At 36.1% G+C, this 21,981-nt stretch overlaps 1 protein-coding gene across 6 annotated transcripts in view; it reads left to right on the top strand.

The window, feature by feature from the left end:
• The window catches only part of NUP98 (nucleoporin 98 and 96 precursor), a 120,061-nt gene that overhangs the window by 61,150 nt on the left and 36,930 nt on the right, over nt 1-21,981 (top strand). For all 6 annotated transcript variants that reach the window (XM_044258649.1, XM_044258648.1, XM_044258644.1 and 3 more), the window contains 7 exons: nt 1,697-1,884; nt 8,354-8,470; nt 10,075-10,373; nt 12,607-12,720; nt 13,498-13,636; nt 16,211-16,388; nt 17,245-17,409. In XM_044258649.1, coding sequence (XP_044114584.1) covers nt 1,697-1,884; nt 8,354-8,470; nt 10,075-10,373; nt 12,607-12,720; nt 13,498-13,636; nt 16,211-16,388; nt 17,245-17,409 — 1,200 coding nt within the window. The remainder of the gene's footprint in view (nt 1-1,696; nt 1,885-8,353; nt 8,471-10,074; nt 10,374-12,606; nt 12,721-13,497; nt 13,637-16,210; nt 16,389-17,244; nt 17,410-21,981) is intronic.

Genomic DNA, 21,981 nt, shown 5'->3' with positions numbered 1-21,981 from the left:
AGACCGATGTGGGGCTTGATCCCAGGACCCTGGGATCATGACCTGAGCCAAAGGCAGAGGCTTAAAACCACTAGCCACCCAGGTACCCTAAGTGTCTGACTTTTGATCTCACCCTTAGGATCACGAGTTCAAGCCCTGCACTGGGCTCTGTGCCGGACGTGGAGCCTACTTTTAAAAAGAAAAGAAAAGAAAATTATTTGTTATTTGTGCAGCATAATTACAGACCTAAGTATGTGCTAGTCACTGTGTTTACTGCTGAGGATACAAAACGAAAGCAAGAACATCTTCTAAGAGCTTGCTATTTACTTAATGAGAAAGATTGGATCTGTTAATGTGTTTAAATTTTCTCAAGCTCAGTATAATAAATACAGTAGTAAAATAGCCTATCAGCTGATGAATGGATAAACAAAAATGTTACGTGTGTGTGTATGTATATATATGTGTGTACATACACACAATGAAATATCTTTCAGTCATGAAAAGGAATGAAATATGTTTGTGTGTGTGTGTGTGTGTGTGTGTGTGTGTGTGTATACTGCAGGCAGAGGCTCTAACCTAACACTGAGCCACCCAGGTGCCATCATTTTTTTTTTTTTTTAAACAGAATTACGTTTTGTATGTATATGATGTGTACACACACACAAGATGAAATATCTTTCAGTCATAAAAAGGAATGAAATCCTGATAACGTGTTCCGTATAACATGGATGAACCTTGAAAACATTATGCTATGTGAAAGAAACCTGACACGAGGCCACATGATTCCGTTTATATAAAATGCCTAGACTAGGCAAATTTATTGAGACAAAGGGGATTCATGTTTGCCTAGGGTAAGGGGTGGAATTGGGAGGCACAGCATTTCTTGTTGGAGTAGGGGAATGTTCTGGACTTACTGGTGATTCTTGCACAACTTAGTAGATATACTAAACCCCCCTTAATAGTATATGTTGTAGTGGTGAATATCATGTTAAGGAAGAGTGTAGATTTTTGGGTGAGTTTGATAAGGCTTTGCAAAAGAGGTAACATTTAACTTTTTTTGAGTATATATGGAGAAATTGGTAGATGTAGGTCAAGACATCCCAAGCAGTGGCACACAATTGTGAGAGATCACAAAAAAAATCTAGGAAGATTCATTGTTGCTGAAGTGTAAACAGTCTGTACTGTAAAGAGAAACATAAACTGTGACAAGGTTTTATTATGTTAGACATTGTTGTTTGAAGTGGTTATATAATCCCATGTATAATGTTAAGGAAAACAAATATATAACATTCTGCAGATGTTGTAGAAACATAATAAAGGTGCCATCAAAATCAACCTGAAGTCTTATTTTAGTTATATGTCTCTTCTACAAACTTTAATTTCCTCAGAAATCAGGGGAAATGATTTCATTATTTTTATTGCCAGTACTTAGTGTTTGACTCATGGCAACTATCAGCGTTTACTAAATGCTTGAATAAATGTGAGCTAATACTATTTTTTTTTCCCAGAGTGATTTGGATTGCACAGAAATTGAATATTAATTCATGGGCGCATGTCATTTTACTTTGAAGCTTCAGATTTTTGGTTTAGTTGAAAAATAAACAGAGGTATCTAGCTGGGTAAATGGCAGAGGTATTTGAACTCTGTTCCTAAGAACTTTTAAGGCCAAATAATACATTTGAGTTAAACTGGAACTTTACTTGCTTTTGTTTTTCAGAGATTGAAACCAACAAATCCAGCAGCCCAGAAGGCTCTCACTACACCTACTCATTATAAACTAACACCCCGCCCTGCCACCAGAGTTCGACCAAAGGCTTTACAAACAACAGGCACAGCCAAGTCACATCTCTTTGATGGGTTAGATGACGATGAGCCATCGTTAGCCAATGGATCATTCATGCCCAAGTGAGTTTATTTTCAACATAAATTAAATGTAAATAATAATTTAAGTACAAGATATATAATTATTTTCCTGAAGGCAGTACAAATGTTAAAAGTTTAGGTTTTTATTTGTTTAAAGATTTATCTGTTTATGTTAGAGAGAGAGAGAGTATGGGCATGCTCGAGTAGGGGAAGGGGCAGGGGGAGAGTCTTCAAGCAAGTTCTACTTAGCACAGAGCCCAAACCCTGGGGGTGGGAGGGGTGGCTTGACCTGGGGCTCTGTCCCATGACCCATGAGATAATGACCTGAGGCAAAACCAAGAGTCATACATTTAACCAGCTGAGCCACCCGGGCACTCCTGTTTTTATTTGAAAAATAGAGAATATCACAAATAATAAAAGTGGCATAATCATTCTTAGGGATGACCATCGTTAACATAAAAATATTTTTATTAATATACTTCTAGTTTTATGTATGAAGGTTTTTTTGTTTTATTTTGAGATTTTGGTCTTCACGAATTTTGTTTTAAGCAGAAGACAGTTTTTTCATAAAACTTATATTGACCAAACCAATTAAAAGGAATATATCTACATTTTTTAAAAAACTTTTTTTTAAGATTTTATTTATTTATTTGACTGAGAGAGAGAGAGATTACAAGTAGGCAGGCAGAGAGAGCCTGATGTGGGGCTCGATCCCAGGACTCTGAGATTATGACCTGAGTCAAAGGCAGAGTCTTAACCCACTGAGCCACCCAGGTGCCCCTATATCTACATATTTTTATATTCCTATACATACAGATATTGAACCAATAATTATCACACAGGAAAAAGTACATAAAGTATGTAGAAGAGTTACTGGTAAATATTTAAATTACATTTAAATTATGCACTAGAGCAAATATCTCCTAGCGTGTTGATATGTACCGCAGGGAAAAAAATGAAGAAAAATATGTGCCGCATAAATGCATATAGTTAAAAATAACCCAGAAATGAAACTCTGATGCTCTGAAACTGCATCTCCAAATGTTAACCACTGTAAACAGTTTGGCACATATTTTTCTCCGCATAAATGCATGTAGTTAACCCTGTATGCTTACATATATATTTGTTTGCTCCCATACCCTCTCAATGAAGACTACTCTGACCAGTCTATTTAAAATTGTATCCATCTTTTCTTTTGTCAGTATTCCTCACATTCTAATCATCTTTCTTTTCTTTTTTTCTCATACCTTCTCATATATAATTTTTTTTTAATATTTGTATTTTTGGTCTGTTTTTCCCTCATGAACATAAGCTCTACATACATAGGTATGTTTGCCCCACATTGGGTGCAGAGATTACTTAAAAATAAATCTTGTGAAAAAAAGAAAAAAAAATGCATCTTAGGAGGCATAAAAGAAGCTAAATAATAGTATAGAATCTCAGTTCAGAATCTCAGCTCCCTCCCTATAAGAGATGGGGATCATCTAAGCCAAGGGATAAGGGGAGATAGAGATTGTAAAGGTCTTTTCAGTTTATGCTGTCACATTTCCATGACTGAGTTGTTAGAATCTAGAATTCACTCTTAACTGTATTTATCTATCTAAAGGAAATGGCATATGCCCCTGTTCACTTCCTAACCAAGCCTTGGGCTATCACTGTGTAACTCTGTAAACAGTTGCCCTATAATACCACAGAGGGTAAAGGATTCATGAAGGACTTTATAAGTATGGCCACCTCTAGAACATTACTATGTTTGCTCTTAAAGATGAATATGGTAGACGGATAGTGTGAGAACTTCATTGCTGTCATGTCTTTTACCTTTTCATACTAGTCAAAAGAAAGTTACTATAGAGCAAGCCAATAATTTTACTTATTCTGAATGGTAAATTTGGAAAATATTCTTTAATTCATCTGTTCATTCCTTCATTCAACAAACATTTATCAAGTAACTACTAAGTGCCAAGTGTGATAGGCATTGGGAATGCAGCTACGAACGAGACACATTCCTCCCATCGCTGAATTCACGGTCTGTGAGAGGAGAGGGATGTTGACAGTAATCACAAGTGAGACAAGTGACAGAAAGGAGTAGTAGAGATTGCTACTGTAGGGGAGACTGATGGGGAGAATGATGAAGAAAAGCTATTCTGAGGATGTGTTATTTAAACTGAAGAGGGAGGGGCACCTGGCTGGCTTAGTCAGTCAAGCATGTGACTTTGGATCTCTGGGTTGTGAGTTCAAGCCCTATATTGAGCACAGAGACTACTTTAAAAATAAATAAATAGGGGTGCCTGGGTGGCTCATTTGTTTAAATAACTGCCTTCATGTCAGGTCATCATCCTGGAGTCCCAGGATCCAGTCCCTGCTTGAGGGGGAGTCTGCTTCTCCCTCTGACCACTCCCCTCTCATGCTCACTGTCTCTCTCTCTCTCAAATAAATAAAATCTTTAAATAAATGAAGGACTGTAAGGCAAAGGGAATATTTTACTATGTTTCTTGTTTTAAATATGCCTGTGGTTTTTTGTTTTGTTTTGTTTTTTTAAAGATTTTATTTATTGGGGCACCTGGGTGGCTCAGTGGGTTAAAGCCTCTACCTTCAGCTCAGGTCATGATCCCAGGGTCCTGGGATCAAGCCTCTCGCTCCTCGTTGGGCTCTGCTCAGCAGGGAGCCTGCTTCCTCCCCCCACACCTGCCTTTCTGCCTACTTGTGATCTCTGTCTGTCAAATAAATAAATAAATAAAATCTTAAGGAAAAAAAAAGATTTTATTTATTTATTTGACCCCCAACCCTTGTTCCAGTGCTTATGTCCATTGGAGCCGCTGTTTTTTATGACTGCCAAGTTGTTCCATCTCTGGCTGGTGGAGGCCCTTTTAAGTTGCTCCTAAGTTCTTTCCACACAGGCTCTGATAGTGTTTGATAACTTACTTGCTTGTTAGGATTCACTCTGTAAACTTTTGTCCGGATTTTTTGCCATTTTGTTCATCACTTAGATTGACTTAACTTTTCCTTTCTTACCTGGTTTTGGTATAAAATTTATGCTGACCTTAAAAATAAATTGGGGAGGATTTTCTCTATTTTCTGGAATAATTCATGTAAGATAGACCTTTTTTGTATTTGGGTTTTTTTTTTGTTTTGTTTTGTTTTTTGTTTCGTTTTTTCAATAAATGTAGGGTACCAGTGAAGATATGTGGTTCTGAAGTCATATTTGTAGTAAGGCTTGTTCTTGGTTTTGATTTTTCTTAATTATTAATTTATATAAAAGTTATAGGGCTATTAAGCTTATTTATTTATTTATTTATTTTTTAAAGATTATTTATTTGACAGAGATCACAAGTAGGCAGAGGCAGACAGAAAGGGAGAGAGGAAGCAGGCTCCCCGCTGAGCAGAGAGCCCGATGCTGGGCTCAATCCCAGAACCCTGGAATCATGACCTGAGCCAAAGTAAGAGGCTTCAACCCACTGAGCCACCCAGGCGCCCCTTAAACTTTTTATTTTTTGTGTTAACTTTTGGCAAGTATTATTCTTACATTGTTGAACTAACCAGAATTTTGAATTTATTGGAATAAAGTTGTTAAAAAGTATCCTTACTGTCTTTCATTTCAGTAGACTCTGTGGAGTTATTCCCATTTTTGTTTCTGACAAGGGTTTTTTTTCTTTTTTTTTTTTTTCATTTAATTTCATTTTATATCTTCAGTGCCTGCCTTTCCCACTCCCCTTTTTTTGGTGTTTTAATTTTCTGTCCTTTTTCTAAGTGGATGTGTAGTTCTTTGATTTTCAGCTTTCAGCTTTCCTTCTTTCCAAATATATGCGTTTGAAGATACAAATTTTGGGGGTTCCTGGGTGGCTCAGTTGTTAAGCATCAGCCTTCAGCTAGCTCAGGTCATGATCCCAGAGTCCTGGGATCGAACCCCACATCGGGCTCCCTGCTCTCCGGGAAGCCTGCTTCTCCTTCTCCCGCTCCCCCTGCTTCTGTTCCTCTCTTGCTGTGTCTCTGTCAAATAAATAAATAAAATCTTTTTTAAAAAATAAATAAAAATTTAAAAAAATAAAAATATAAATTTTCCTTCAGTTCAGCTGTATTTGTATTCCCCAAGTTTTGACATGGAGTATTTTTATCATTCAGATAATGATTATATATGCTAATAAATTTTTTTTTTTTTTTAAATTTTTTTCATGGCTGGGGACATTGAGCCTTGGGTTATGGAAGAGTGTAAATTCCTAACACAGAGATTTTTAAGTGATCATTTTGTAAATAAGTTCTAGTTTATGTGAAAAAAGGTGTTCTAGGTAATTTTGAGTCTTTGGAATTTGTGGGTTGCTTTAATGCTCCAGTATATGGCTAGTTGTCATAAATAATCCATGTGCACTTGAAAAGAATATGTGTTTTATAGTTGTTGGGTATGGTGATTGTGAATTAGACCAAACTTGCTAATCGTTTACGTCCTCTATATTCATACTGACTTTTCCCTGTTTTTGTTAGTTTGTATATTTTGGTTGGTTTATTTCCTTAAATTTTATATCATAAAAAATGAACACATTTCTTATCAAATAAATAAATAAAATGTTTAAAAAAAAAACCCAGAAACAAAACTTCATTTTTTTCTTTTTCTCTCTTTTTTTTTTTAAGATTTTATTTCCAATTATTTGTTTGACAGAGAGGTTGCAAGTAGGCAGAGAGGCAGGCAGAGAGAGAGGGAAGCAGGCTCCCTGCTGAACAGAGAGCCCGATGGAGGGCTTGATCCCAGAACTCTGAGATCATGACCTGAGCCAAAGGCAGAGGCCTAACGTATTGAGCTACCCAGGTGCCCCAAAACTTCATTTCTTTTTGAGACAGTATAATATTCCATTGTTTGGACAAACCAAAACTACATTTGGTTTGTCCATTCATCTGTTGTTGGACATTTGGGTTGTTTTCACCTTTTAGCTATGTAAATAGTGCTATTATGAACCTTGGTATACAAGTATCTGTTTGCCTATTTTCAAATATTTTGAGTATATATCTAGAATTGGAATTGGGGGACGCCTGGATGGCTCAGTTGGTTAAGCAGCTGCCTTTGGTTCAGGTCATGATCCCAGCGTCGTGGGATTGCGTCCCATATCGGGCTCCTTGCTCCGCAGGGAGCCTGCTTCTCCCTCTGACTCTGCCTGCCACTCTGTCTGCCTATGCTTGCTTGCTCTCACTCTCTCGCTCTCTCTCTCTCTGACAAATAAGTAAATAAAATCTTTAAAAAAAAATAGAATTGGAATTGTTTGCTCATATGTTAATTCTGTATTTAACCTTTTGGGGAGCTTTCAACTATTTTCTGTAACAGCTCCGGTATTTTGCATTCCTAAGAGCAGTGCATGTTTCCATGTTCTCCATTTTCTTGTCAGCACTTAGTATTTTCTGTTTTGTTTATAATAGCCATCCTAGTGGGTGTGAAGTGGTATTTCATGCTTATAATTTACATTTCCTTTATGACTAATAATATTTGCATATTGGCCATTTATCTCTTTGAAGAAATACCTTGTTCACTTTTGTGTCTTTTTAAAAGTTATTTTATGTTATTACATTTTTAAAATTGTTTATGCCAATAATTAGAGCTCAAAGATGATAATACTGACTTCCAGAGATTTCTTTTTCTTTTTAGGTTTTGTTTATTTTTTTTTGACAGAGAGAGAGCATGAGCTGGGGGAAGGGGCAGAGAGACAGGGAGAAGCAGGTTCCCTGCTGAGCAAGAAGCTGGATGCAGGACTGGATCCCAGGACCCTGGGATCATAACCTGAGCTGAAGGCAAACCCTTAAGTAACTTTGCCACCCAGGTGCCCCTGTAGTTTGTTTTTTTAAAGAGGGAATAGAGCACATTAATTAATCCAAGGAGTTTTTAAGTGGAGATTGAATAAGATAAGATCCCCTCTATGGTTCTTCTATTTGAAGCATATATAAGATAGAGGTTCTTGCCTTAAGTAAACCTGCTATACATACCTGTGAAGTTTGAAGATATTTGTGACTGTTTGCATCACTGGATGTCAGGGGTTTTTTGCTCCTGTTTCTTATCATCCTTAAAAAGGAATCTTACTCAGTCAGCAAAAGTCTCTTTCCTATCGTCTTCAAGGCAGCACTCCAAGTTCTGTGAGGAGACAGTCATGAATCCTGACTGTCAAGAAAGGAAGAAAATATTTAAAGAGAAGATATTTAGAGAAGTAATTGAAATATAAGATATAGTATGATGGGTTAACTAAGTGTCTGGGTAGAATGCTGAGGATTCAGAGGAGGAGGACTGTTTTCGAGGAGATTTCCCACTTTCTTTTAAGTGCTTCACTTACTCTTCCAAACACCAGAATGTAATATATTTGAGATCTTATATTCTGGTTATGTATTAAACATTGTGAATTAAACTTGTTAGGTCATTTTTAGATATGTAAGAGCTGAACAAGAATGCTCTTTTTGACTAGTTTTTAAGATAATGTTAGTTATGTAATTATGTGTGCCTGAGTTCTTTCTTTTTTTTTTTTCTCCTTTGGTCTCTTTATAGGAAGAGCATTAAGAAGTTGGTTTTGAAAAACCTTAACAATAGTAATCTCTTCTCTCCTGTTAATCGTGACTCGGAAGATCTAGCTTCACCATCTGATTATCCAGAAAATGGGGAGAGGTAAACCGAATTTTGTTTTGGGTTATTTCTAATAGAGCACCCTGTTCTCATTTTGAAGAGATTCTGAGCTTGGAATTTATTCATTCTATGAAAATTTATGAAGATTGGTGAATGTGGCATATTATTATAGCATATGAGCACCTGGAAATTAAGTCGTGTTTTTGCTTTTTGGGTATTTTAGATCTTAAAATTATAGGAGATCTTCTGATTCAATTTATGTAATTATTTTGATATTCATGTGTCATTTTGGACAGGGTTCTCATATATTTGACACCCCTGGGCCCCCCCCGCCCTTAAAATAAGGGATGTCTTATTTGTGGTAATGACACATTGTCATTGTAACCACACCAAAAAAATAAAAATAAGTATATAAGTGTATAAAGGAGGAAATAGAAATATATACAATAATCCTTAATAGTTTGATATATATTCTTACAGTTTAGAAATTTATTTATATAGGTACATTGTAGAGACTAGGCATGAATGATAAAATATTTTATAGCCTCTTATTTCCACTTATTTTATTATAAATGTCTTTCTGTATCAATATGAATGTATCTGCCTCCACTTTTTAAATGACTCTGATAGCCATCTTTGTGAATATTTGATAATTAGTTCCCCATTGGAGGACAATTTAGATTATTTTGGTATTCTTTGTATTCAAAACGATGCTTCAGTGAAAAATTGTATATACATCCTTGAACTCCTGTGGTTTTTTTTGTTTGTTTGTTTGTTTGTTTCTTTTTCTTTGGATAAAATTCTTACTTGGTTTTTCATTAATGAAGCATTTTCTAATACCTTGCTTAGATTAAAAATCTAAACTTTTTAGTTTGTTTGAAATTCACTGCTCTTCTTTGACCTTACGTAGTAGAGTGCCTTTTTCTTTTTTCTTTTTTTTAAAGATTTAATTTATTTATTTGATAGAGAAAGAGCACAAGTAGGCAGAGCAGCAGGCAGAGGGAGAAGCAGAAGCAGACTCCCCATGAGCAGGGAGCCTAACGCGGGGCTTGATCCCAAGACCCTGGGATCGTCACCTGATCCAAAGGCAGATGTTTAACTGACTGAGCCACTGAGGCACCACTCTTTTTCTTTTTTTTTTTCTTTCTTTTTTTTTTTTTGACTAAAAATTGGGATGCTCAGAGGTGCCTGGGTGGCTCAGTGGGTTAGTAAGCCTCTGCCTTTAGCTCGGGTCTTGGTCTCAGGGTTCTGGGATCAAGCCCCGCATCGGGCTCTCTGCTCAGCAGGGAGCCTGCTTCCTCCTCTCTCTCTCTAGCTGCCTGCCTCTCTGCCTACTTATGATCTCTGTCTGTCAAATAAATAAAATCTATTTTAAAAAATTGGGATGCTCAGGTTCATTCATTCATGAAAATAGTTCAGTTGTAATCTGATCATAAAAATAGATGATGTAATTTGCAGCCATATTTCCTGTGTTAAAATCCCAATTCTGGCTCTCAGAGTTTTTTGAGTTTGGGCAAGTTATTTTTCTCTGTCAGTCTAAATAACTTTTTAATATGTAGAATTACTCAGTAAAGTTTCAGTGATGGTTGGCTATTATCATTGTTATAAAGGTAGCTCTTTAGATAACATTTGTTTCTTCTTTTCAGATTCAGTTTCCTGAGCAAACCTGTTGATGAGAACCATCAGCAGGATGGAGATGATGATTCTCTTGTGTCACGTTTTTATACTAATCCTATTGCCAAACCCATTCCTCAAACCCCGGAGACTGCTGGAAATAAACACAACAGTAGTGGCAGTGTGGATGATACCATTGTTGCATTAAACATGCGTGCTGCCTTGCGAAATGGGCTGGAAGGAAGCAGTGAAGAGACCTCTTTTCATGAGGAGTCACTGCAGGATGACCGAGAAGAAATAGAAAATAATACTTACCATATGCATCCGGCAGGTCAGATTCAGATTGCTGCATGGGTAATCTTTTACCAGTCATTTGAGACCTCTTACTTCTCTCAGGTTTTCAATTTAGTGGAAGTCAGCTACCTTAACTTCTAATTAAATGTTTTTATTACATTTTATAAGTGTTGACATTTAAACACTTTCACTTGGTTTTGTTTGGTTCTTAATTCACATATTTCTTTTACCTTTGGAGTAGTTAAAATTCATGTCATTAATTATCCTGGTATAGTTTAGAGATCCCAAATTTTATAGCCAGATACTATCCTTATACATTCCCTAACTTTATAAACTCAGATTGTTTACTAGGTTTTTTTTTTTAAAGATACTATCTATTTATTTGACAGCAAAAGAGGGAGAGAGCACAAGTAGGCAGAGCAGCAGGGAGAGGAGAAGCAGGCTTCTCCTCTGGAATCATACTCTCTGTACTCTTTTTAGCTCTTTAATATTTTTTATTTCATCCATGATACATCAACAGTTCATTCTTTTTTATTACTGAGTGATACTCAGTTATTATATATATGCCACACTTGGTTTATTTATTCTCTGTTAGTGAACATTCAGATTGTTTTATAGTTACTCTTTAAGTGTCTGTGAAATTTTTTTGTATCTGATTATATTCTTGCCTTCATATATATTTTCTGGTCACTTGGTGCCCTGAGGAAACAAGTGTATATTTTCACATTAAGAATCCAAGTATATATTTGTGTGTATCTACATGAAATTATTCTGACACTACATCTGTTTTTCAAATGCCCACTCTAGATTTTTTTTTTCTTCTTATTTTTCTCACTGACTTTGTCACCTTCCAATTTAAAATTCCTTTCCTGGGGCACCTGGATAACTTATTCGGTTAAGTGTCCAACTTCTGATTTTGAATCAGGTCATGATCTCAGGGTCATGGGATGGAATGGAGCCCTGTGTCAGGTTCTGCACTCAGCAGGGAGTCTGCTTGGGATTTTTTTTTTTTTTTTTTTTTAAGATTTTATGTATTCATCAGAGAGAGAGAGTGAGAGAGATGAGAAGGGAGAAGGTCAGAGGGAGAAGCAGCCTCTCCGTGGAGCTGGGAGCCCCATGTGGGACTCGATCCCAGGACTCTGGGATCATGACCTGAGCCGAAGACAGGGGCCCAACCAGTTGAGCCACCCAATTGCCCTGCTTGGAATTTTGTCTCCACCTTTGCCCCTCCCCGCTCCACCTCGCAGATATGTGCGCACGCACGTATGTGTGTGCACACGCACTCACTCACTCTCTCTCTCAAATAAATAAATCTTTTTAAAAAAAGTATTGAGTTTAGAGTTGTAGTTCTGCCTCTACCACTGAATCAAGGCAGGTTTTTTCCATGTTGGGTTTTGCATAGAATAGAAGAAAAATGGATTAAGTAAGCCTTTCTCAGAACTCATTTTATGGAATGCCTTTCATAGTGCAGTATGTTAATGGGTACCATATGAAAAGGTTCTGTGATTAAGTAAGTATGGAAAACACTACATTAAGACTTGATTGTTAGACTTAATTATTTTGTAAGTTCTCAGAGCCTGTAACTTACTATCATGTTCGTGGTTCCCAAACTTAGTTTGACTAGGAACCTTTTTCTAAAAAGCACAGTTTCTCCTAGGAATAGTGTTTCTCAGAAAACCAGTTTGGTGGGCCCTTGGATGGCTCATTTGGTTAAGCGTCTTACTTTGGCTCGGGTCATGATCTCAGGGTCCTGGGATCAGGCCCCATGTCTGGCTCTCTGCTCAGGAGGGAGTCGTCTGTTCCCTCTCCCTCTTCCCCCTTCCACCTTGCTCATGTGCTCTCTATTCAAATAAATAAATAAAATCTTAAGAAGAAATAGTTTGGAAAAATGCTTTAGTCCTATATATTTTCTCTTTATTTAATAATTTAGTTATGGATTATTTCAGATTATTTTAAGAGTTTTTTCTTTTAAGGGGCGCCTGGGTTGCTCAGCCATTAAATGTCTGCCATGACCATGATCCCAGGGTCCTGGGATTGAGCCCCACATCAGGCTCCCTGCTCAGGAGGAAGCCTGCTTCTCCCCTCACACAATCCCCTTGCTTGGGTTCCCTCTCTTGCTATCTCTCTCTTTGTCAAATAAATAAATAAATAAAGTATTTTTTAAAAAATTACTCTTTTTAAAAAGGAAAAAGTAAAATAAATATTACGAAAATTTCTCTACATAAGGACAATTACAATTAATATTATATTTTCTGTTTCTTTTGTCATAGGCATTGTTCTCACTAAGGTTGGTTACTATACTATTCCATCTATGGATGACCTTGCTAAAATAACCAATGAAAAGGGAGAGTGTATTGTCTCTGACTTCACTATTGGTCGTAAAGGTGAGTGTGAGCTTAGGATTTTGTAATATTTAAGCCAAGGATCTGGACCTACGTTGACCTGCATAGTAGACACTTTAATGGACAGGTAACAAAGTAAGACTAGAACCATATAACATTCTTTGGTAACTGTTTGGCTCGTTGCAGTTTTCTACAATTAAAGAAAATACTATAATCAGCAAGAAAATACTAAGTAAGAAAAGTGAGTAATAAGAGATGAATAATAGTTAGATTCAGCTTTATATTAATAATTTAATACAGATAAAGTTTTGGGGGGAAATCTTATCTTGCTATATTGTATTTTAGAGAGGGCTCTCTGGCATTTTAATTTATTGTGCAAGCTAGGTACTAAGTGAGGGTTGTTTGTGTAGCAATAGTACAGGTACTGTGAAGAGATTTAAGAAAACTGTTTTAAGGATAAGTGCAGTAGAAATGTAGATATTAAACCAGATAACTGGTTTTGATGTCATCTTCTGATATATACTATGAATGAAATAAGCTATTGATGATATTACTGGGTGATTTGATTAATGTTTGGGGTAGCCTGGCTGGCTCAGTTGGTGGAACATGTGACTTGATTATGGGATTGTGAGTTCAAAGTTCCATGTTCAATGTGTAGAGATCACTTAAAAATTAAATCTTTTAAAAAATTTAAAAATGAAATACTGATTAATGTTTAAAGTTGGTTTTCTTTTGAGCATTTAGTCAGTGGAAGTATAAAATAGGTTATTTGTCCTCTGTACAGAATGACTTTTCAACTATTTGCTTTTACTTGTATAGGTTATGGTTCAATCTATTTTGAGGGAGATGTGAATTTGACAAATCTAAATTTGGATGAGATCGTGCATATTCGAAGGAAAGAAGTGATTGTCTACTTAGATGATAACCAAAAACCACCTGTGGGTGAAGGGCTAAATAGGTATGGATTTATTTACATATTTAGAAAATAATCTAACTCACAAAATTCCTTTCACATTATATACATTTTTCTGCAACTTTTTTTTTTTTTAACTTACTGTACAGTATGTGATTGTTTCTCTAATTTGAAAGTATAAGTGGTAAATGCTATACTAGAACTTTTTGACTCCTTTTCCCTAATACTATCAGGTCCAACTTTTATTTTTCAAAAATGTATTTTGATAGTAGGTTTTTTCCCTTATGTCTGCTGCAACCATTTTTAATTCTTTCTCTATATTTTAATTTGGGAAACTAGCTTCTGATACCTCTTTGGACAGATGACGGGGCCATAGTTAAAGTAGTTTATGTTCACAACCCACCAAGATTGAATCATGAAGAAATTCAAAATAGCCCTATAGTAAAGAAATTGAATAGTAATTAAAAAAAAAAAAAAGTCCTCCCCCAACCAAAAGCCTTTGACCAGATGACTTCAGTGGTAAATTCTACCGGACGTTTATAGAATTAATGTCATTTCTCAAATTCTTTCAAAAAACTGAAAAGGAAGGAATACTTTCTAACCATGAGGCAAGGATTACCTTAATTCCAAAGCTAGAAAAAGAAACTACAAGAAAATAAAAGTATAGACCAATATCCTTGATGAATACTGATGTAAATATCTTTTTTTTTTTTTAATTTATTTATTTGACAGACAGAGATCACAAGTAGGCAGAGAGGCAGGCAGAGAGGGAGGAGGAAGTAGGCTCCTTGCTGAGCAAAGAGCCCAATGTGGGGCTTGATCCCAGGACCTTGAGATCACGACCTGAGCCAAAGGCAGAGGCTTTAACCCACTGAACCACTCAGGCGCCCCTGATGTAAATATCTTCAAAATACATTTGACCCTTGAACCACACAGATTTGAACTGTGTGGTCCATATACATGGATTTTTTTACAGTACAGTACCTTAAGTGTATTTTCCTTAGACTTTTCTCAACATTTTCCTTTTTCCTAGCTTACTTTATTGCAAATACAATATTTAAATAAATGTAACATAACAATATGGGTTAGTTGACTTAGGTGATCAGTAAGGCTTCTATTCAACAGTAGGCTATTAGTAGTTAAGTTTTGTGGGAGTCCAAGATACACAGATTTTCAACTGCGCTGTCGTTGGTTCCCCTAACCCCTGCGTTGTTCAGAGGCCAGCTGTATTACCAAAGAGACTTCAGTAGTACATTGAAAGGATTATACACCATGACCAAGTAGTATTTATTCCAGGAACACAAGGATGGTTTAACATACAAAAAGTGGTCAGTGTAATACATGACATTAGTAGAATTAAAGAAGAAAATCACAGATCATCTCAACAGATGTAGAAAAAGCATTTGCCAAAATACAACACCTTTTTTAGAGGTAGAAGGAAACTACCTCAGGGGGCCTGGCTGGCTTAGTCAGTGGAGCGCAAGACTCTTGATCTTGTGGTTTTAAGTTCTAAGCCACACGTTGGGTGTAGAGATTACTTAAAAATAATAATAAAATAAAAAGAAGGAGACTACCTCAACTTAATAGGGCCATATTTTCAAAAGAATGTCAGACTCAGTGGTGAAAGAATGAAAGCTTTTCCTCTAAGATCAGGAACAAAACAAGGATGCCCACTTTGCCAATTTTATTCGACATAATACTAGAAGCCCTAGTCACAGCAGTTAAGCAAGGAAAAGAAATAAAAGGCATCATCCAGATTAGAAAGGAATAGGTAAAGTATCTCTCTTCAGAAATGAAATTATCTTGTGCAGAAAACCCAAAGATTCCACTAAAAACAGTTACAAATTCAACAAGGTAGCAGGATATAAAGTCAATACACAAAAATTGGTTGAATTTCTGTATGCTAACAATGAACAATCTGAAAGGGAAGTTAAGAAAAAAATTTGATTTACAATAGCATCAAAAAGAAAAAATACTTAGGAATAAATTCAGCCAGATAGGCAAAAGCTGGAAGAAGTGAAGAAAGACTAATAAATGGAAAATTTTCCCATGTTCATGGATTGGAAGACTTTAAATTATTAAAATGTCCATACTACCCAAAGCAATCTACAAATTTTAATGTAATCCCTGTCAAGATGCCTTCACATTCATTACTTAATGTTTAATCTTATGATGTTCCTGTTAATCTCCTTCTCTAAGCACTTGTTGTTTATCAGTGGCAATTGCTGTTATTACTAATGTTTTTGTTAAGTACAATAGCACTTTAAGACCTTCACTAAGACTTAGGTCTTATTAACCAGACATTAGCACTGAATGTGGTCCAGGCTGTATAGTGTATTAACTAAAATTTCATTGGAAATAATTGATGATGTGCTCTGGTAGTTCAGAATGAATGAAGCTTGACCCTTGAACCAAATACTGAGCTAGTCAGTTGATGGTGTGGGTAATTCCTTCTTTTTGAGCTTATCTACCCTGGGAGGCAAGACTCAAGTTTATGAAACATCTGCAGAGTAATTCCAAAATAACACAGGTACCTTTATTTGCTGTTTATATAGATATTACTTGGCTTTCTGGTCTTAAATATGGAACATTCATACTTTATGTGGTTGTACATTGCAGGAAGGCTGAAGTTACACTGGATGGAGTTTGGCCAACAGATAAAACATCTCGTTGTTTAATAAAGAGCCCAGATCGACTTGCTGACATCAACTATGAGGGTAGATTGGAAGCAGTTTCAAGGAAACAGGGAGCTCAGTTCAAAGAGTATCGTCCTGAAACAGGTTCTTGGGTGTTTAAGGTATGATAGTCACTTAACCTAGTTCTTATAATCTGCAATTAGAGTGACAAAATGTATTAGAAGAGTCCTCCCTTAAATTCTTTATTTTTTTACAAATTAGGGAACAGGTATAGAGATGCATGATTTGCCCCAGATTACACACCTTTGTTAAACCCCAGAACAATAAGAAGCTATGAAAAACTTTATGCTCATGATTCACATCCTGCCTCATCCATACTTCTAAGGAGTGTTTTTTCAATCTGTGGTATCATTAGAGGCATGAGACAGAATTTTTATCTCTTGATATTAACCCCTCCTCAGTTGTCATTCATTTAAAGATTTCAGGGGATGAAAACATTAACATCCTTTCCTCCTTAATAGTTTAACCTAATGGTTTCTTTCTCTTCTAAGCCACTTGCGTTATTTAATTGCTGAAGGCCTGACATAAGTCGGTAGTGAACAGCTAAGCAGTATATAGACGTGAAAATAGTAATGGCTCTTCCAGATTTGGTTTCCTTATTAGTAAGTTGGTATTATGTACAAGCAACCAGTACATGTACTAAACATCTAAATCTAGGGACAGCAATAAATTACATGTGATAGATGACGTTTCATTCTGTCTTAAATATTTTGAAAACTCTTTTCTTTTTAAAGCTAATTCTGCATGATTTCAAGGGCAAGTATTTTAGAAGCTGTTAGGAATATAAGTGTTAAAATTGATTTTGTTGGATTCTGGGGTGCCTGGCTGGCTCAGTGGTAGAGCATGCAACTGTTGATCTCGGGGTTGTAAATTTGAGGCCCACATTCAATGTAGAGATTACTTAAAAATAAAGTCCTTTTTAAAAAGTTGATTTTGTTGGATTCTCCTTTTCCTTAGGTCTCCCATTTTTCTAAGTATGGCCTTCAGGATTCTGATGAAGAGGAGGAGGAACGGCCATCTAAAACTAGTACAAAGAAGTTGAAGACTGCTCCTTTGCCTCCTGCAGGCCAGGCCACCCCATTCCAGATGGCTCTTAATGGCAAGCCAGCACCTCCACCCCAGGTAGAGACAGGACAGTGAATTTGAATGGAATCCATGATACAGAAGTTGAATTCATTCAGCTAATACAAAGCTGTTTATGACCCCTGGAACTTTGAAGAGTACAAACGTATTGGCAATCACGTTGAGACAAGTACGAGGGAGGGCATGAGGTGGTCCTGGCATCTTTTTTTAAATTGAGAGATTTAAAGAATTCTCATGCTGTTTGGATCATTCCTTCTACAGAGTGTCATTTTTAAACACCTCCCTCTCTTTCATTTGGACTTGCTGAATTCTCTGCTCAGTGACCAACTTAAGATAGCATTTTGCTTGTATGGGTTGATACAAAGTAAATCTTACTTTCCTTGACTACCTGATGTGCAGTTTAGTTTAATCTTGTTCTTTACCTCCCTGGTTTTTTAAAAGTTCATTTAGCTTTCTTCAAGGGTTTTTAAACTCCATTTTTCTCAAGTTGTTTGCTTATACTTCACTTCAGGTAATTCCTCTGGATAATTTGTATTTTAACAATACATAATATTTCTGAAAATAGATCAGGTTTTAGAATATATATGAATTATTTGGTGTTGGGGGAGAGGGGCTCAGTTGTTTATTGCAATTACTTGTGTCATACTCTTTCAATATTGTTAAGCCAGTATAAAACTTTTGTCCGTGTAGGGAGGGGTTTGCAATTTAAATATCAGGTAGTTTCTTTTCCAACTCATAAAGAGTTTTACTTCCTTTGGATGTTGTTTATATTCAATCAAGTTACAAAAATTTTTTTTCTTTGCTGCCATACTCCCTCAAAGAAGAGAATTTAATACAGAATTTCTTTGTAAAGCATCCTCTACCTCTCAGCTGCTAAAAGCAGGACCTTTGGAATTTTTGTGCTACAATTCTTATGGCTGCTGAAATGTGCAATTTTTATGATTTATTAAATAATTTCTTGGGAGGCATTTTCTGGAGATTGTTGTGTATGTATGTTCATATTTGCGCGTACAAGGTGAGGGAGGGCATGATAAAGGGTGGGAAATGGGATATACATTGACTTCTATGTTCATAATCTTTGTAGCATAAAACCCCTAAGAAATATCTTCTGAACTAAAGAAATGCTATAAATGGACTTGGTTTTCCATGTTCTTTTTTTTTTTTTGGAATCATATACTTTGTGTAATCCCTTTCTTTCTAGAATGTTTTTGATCTTACATTATATGTATTTCTTAGGATAAGAGTCAGATAGCCTTCATTTCTGCTAATAAAAGTAATTGTTAGATCCTTAAGATGCAGCTGTGAAAGAACAACTTCGTCTCTGGATAGACAGCAAATTTATGTACTGTATCTTGACAATCACTGATTTTTTTAGGCTGTTTAGTTTCTAGAATACAAACAGTAAGGGATAACCCTACATTTCTGTGATAACACTTCAGTAAGTGAGAACTCTTTAAAAAACTTTTTGAAGAGCACCAGAAAATTTCAGAAGAATCAGGTTATAGGAAGAGGAGATGTGGTAAGGATCAAAATGGGCAAAAAGAACATAGTGAGTGGGACCTTTTTCAGATATCTGCTTTGATTTAAAAAGCAGGTGGTCTTTGGCTGGGGAAAGCCGAAATGGGAGAAATGGATAAGTTGTTTAGATCTTAGACTAATGTATTAGAACAGTAATGAAGGATTCTTCCTTCATATTGCCCCAGTGACCTGAGTGAGGTAGGACATGCTAGTGGTTGCGTAGTTTTAGACTAGCACCAAAGACCTACATTTTACTTGGCATGAGGAAAATCCTTGTGCCATCTGAATGAACTGGGAACAGAGGGTGTAGTCTTTTTATTCTGGTGTCAAGATGATTATCTTCACACTGTCACCTGGCTCCCTGAGGAGCTTGATTTTAGGACACAGTGTTCTTCAGTCCAAAACAGCATTTTTTTTTCCTATACACAATCTCAGGTTCTTGGAGTTGAGAGTTGAGGGTTTTTTAGGTATTAGGAAGATATATGTTTTTTTAATGGTCACTTATCCCATTGCCTTTTATGTAATATTCTCATTCCCCTCTTTGTAGTTTGTTCTTGAGATTTTATTTGCCCCTAAAGAGGTAAATCTAAGCAACAAGGAAACATTGACGTAACTAAATCTTTACATAGTAATCTCTTCTGTGCCTTTGAAGTTAGAGAAAATGTTGGTAGAAACACCTTCATCACACAGATCAGGGAATTGCAGAAACATTTTGGTGTTAGAACATTATTTCCAAAAGGCTGATCTGAGATCCAGTTTTCAATTGACTACAACACTACTTTGGTGACCTTTATTTTATTTTTATTTATTTATTTATTTTTTTTTTTAAAGATTTTATTTATTTATTTGAGAGAGAGAGACAGTGAGAGAGAGCATGAGAGGGGAGAAGGTCAGAGAGCGAAGCAGACTCCCCATGGAGCTGGGAGCCTGATGTGGGACTCGATCCCGGGACTCCAGGATCACGCCCTGAGCCCAAGGCAGTCGTCCAACCAACTGCGCCACCCAGGCGTCCCCTTTGGTGACCTTTAATTCCATAGATGCAACATGGGGCTTAGGCATTTTATATTTTATGCCTTCCGCCAGGTGATTGAAATACGCGGCCAGGGTTCAGAACCATTTGTTGAAAGACCTCAGATGGCATTCAGGCAGAGAGACCGTACCTATAGCCTTTTTTACCTCCACCTCTTAGTGAACTTGGGTTCAGTATCATTGAGGCAGACTAGTTGACTTGCTCACACCTTACTGCTCACTCAGTAACATTCAAATGAGTTAGAAATTTTTTTAAAAGAAAAAAGTAATTAGGATTTTTTAAAATTCCATTTTATCTTGTGTATACTTTTTAAAAGTAAAACGGCAGCTATCTAAATTTATCCAGTAAGTCTATATATATATTTGTAAATATATATTTTATATTTTTATGTAATTAATATATACTACATATATATAATGTATACTACAAATCTTCTTGCTTCAGATATTAATGTTGCAATGTCCTATACTTCCTGTTGTAATATCCCTGAATGTATGTGTAGAAACATACAGACTTATTTTAGTGAGTCCTTGAAACCCTGAGATGAACTTTTTCCGGAGAACATGCTAATGTTGACAGGGCTAATTTTCTAGCTACATGAATATAAAACATTCTTTGTAGTTAGAAGACAAATAATTTTGGAATCAGGCAGCAACAGGAGTTAACTGGATTCAATTATTTGGGGGGGGGGAAGAACAGTATAAATATCTGTTTGACCGTGGATTGGTTGCTCACCCTTTATTGAATAAAAGGTGTCATGATTTACTTTACCTGCTTGAATTATTTTATGTACTAGATTAAGGGATGCTTTATTTTTAGGGTAATGGTTGCTCTGTTTGTATGAGGAAGATTCTCGTGAGATGGAAAATGAAGGTTTCTAAAATCATTGAAGGTTTCACTCATGAAACCTCACCCTCCATGTATCTAAAGAGAGAGTCATTTTACAGATATTATCTGTGTGCTTAGGATTTGTAATGTACTGTGCTGGTTTTAAACATAAATAAGATCTGCTTTCAGGAGATTATAGAATATGAAAGGGATATTCTGTTTGGCTGTTTTTCCGAGTATCTGCCTTATTTTTCCATAAATTTCCCAATGGCTTTTTTTTTTTTTTTTAACTTCCTCCATTCCTTCTGAGCCATCTTTCTATTAATATTATTATTATTAGTCTATTTTTCTTTTCAGGACTGGCTTTGAAGAAGCACCTGATCTCCCAAGATTTCTCTGAATATAAGTACATAGTCATCTTTTGGGGGAGTTTGCTGCAATTGCTTAGATATACTTAATAAAATTCACTGCTGGGGGTCTTAGGAGCTTAACCAGCTCCTCATAGTTTCATAGTCATTCACTTCCCCCTTATCCACTTATTACATGATACCTCATGGCTTTAAAGTCTGTGCGTGAGGGTAGAGTGAATAAAACCTTGATCCCTAGCACACTTCTTAAAAATAAGGTCTGTACTTGAGTTGTTTAAGGCAAAATGGGAGGGTTTCATCAAAATGTTCTAAGTGAACATCTTTTGCTGTTACTTCTTCGTTTGAGTAGTGTAAGTTGAAACCATCCTCCCCCTTTTTCCTTTCCTTTCACACATCCTCACTCCTTGTTCTTTCATATTAATTGCCTTCTCTAGTGTGTGCCTGGCACTACACTAAGCAGTATAATTGACGAAGAAAATGTTTGGTGAATGTTGACTTGAACAATATGTTTGGTGATAGCTACAGAGAATAGTAGGCCATAATCTCTGTTTTCAAGCTTTGACAATGTGGTGGGACAAATACATACTGCATATGCAAGAAATTATATTATATCATGATGAATCATAAAAAACAGGTTTAGACAGGGTGTTACAGGAGCACAACAGAGGGAGGGTATCCTAACTGATAGGTTGACAAAGAGGATATATGGGGCAGTTTAATAACTTTTTTACTAAAAGTGAATTGGTTAAAAACTAACTTACGAGAGAACTTTTGGAGTTAGAGTGTTCCCATAATTCTTGTAATTAAAATGGGAGCATTGTGATCACGGCTACTTCCTTTTTTTTTTTTTTCCAGAGCTAACATCAA

This window comes from Neovison vison, chromosome 7, assembly GCF_020171115.1.
Source record: "Neovison vison isolate M4711 chromosome 7, ASM_NN_V1, whole genome shotgun sequence".
In the NCBI taxonomy this organism is placed as follows: Eukaryota; Metazoa; Chordata; class Mammalia; order Carnivora; family Mustelidae; genus Neogale; species Neogale vison.
The sequence above is the reverse complement of the archived record's forward strand: the minus strand, read 5'-3'. Positions and strand labels throughout refer to the sequence as shown.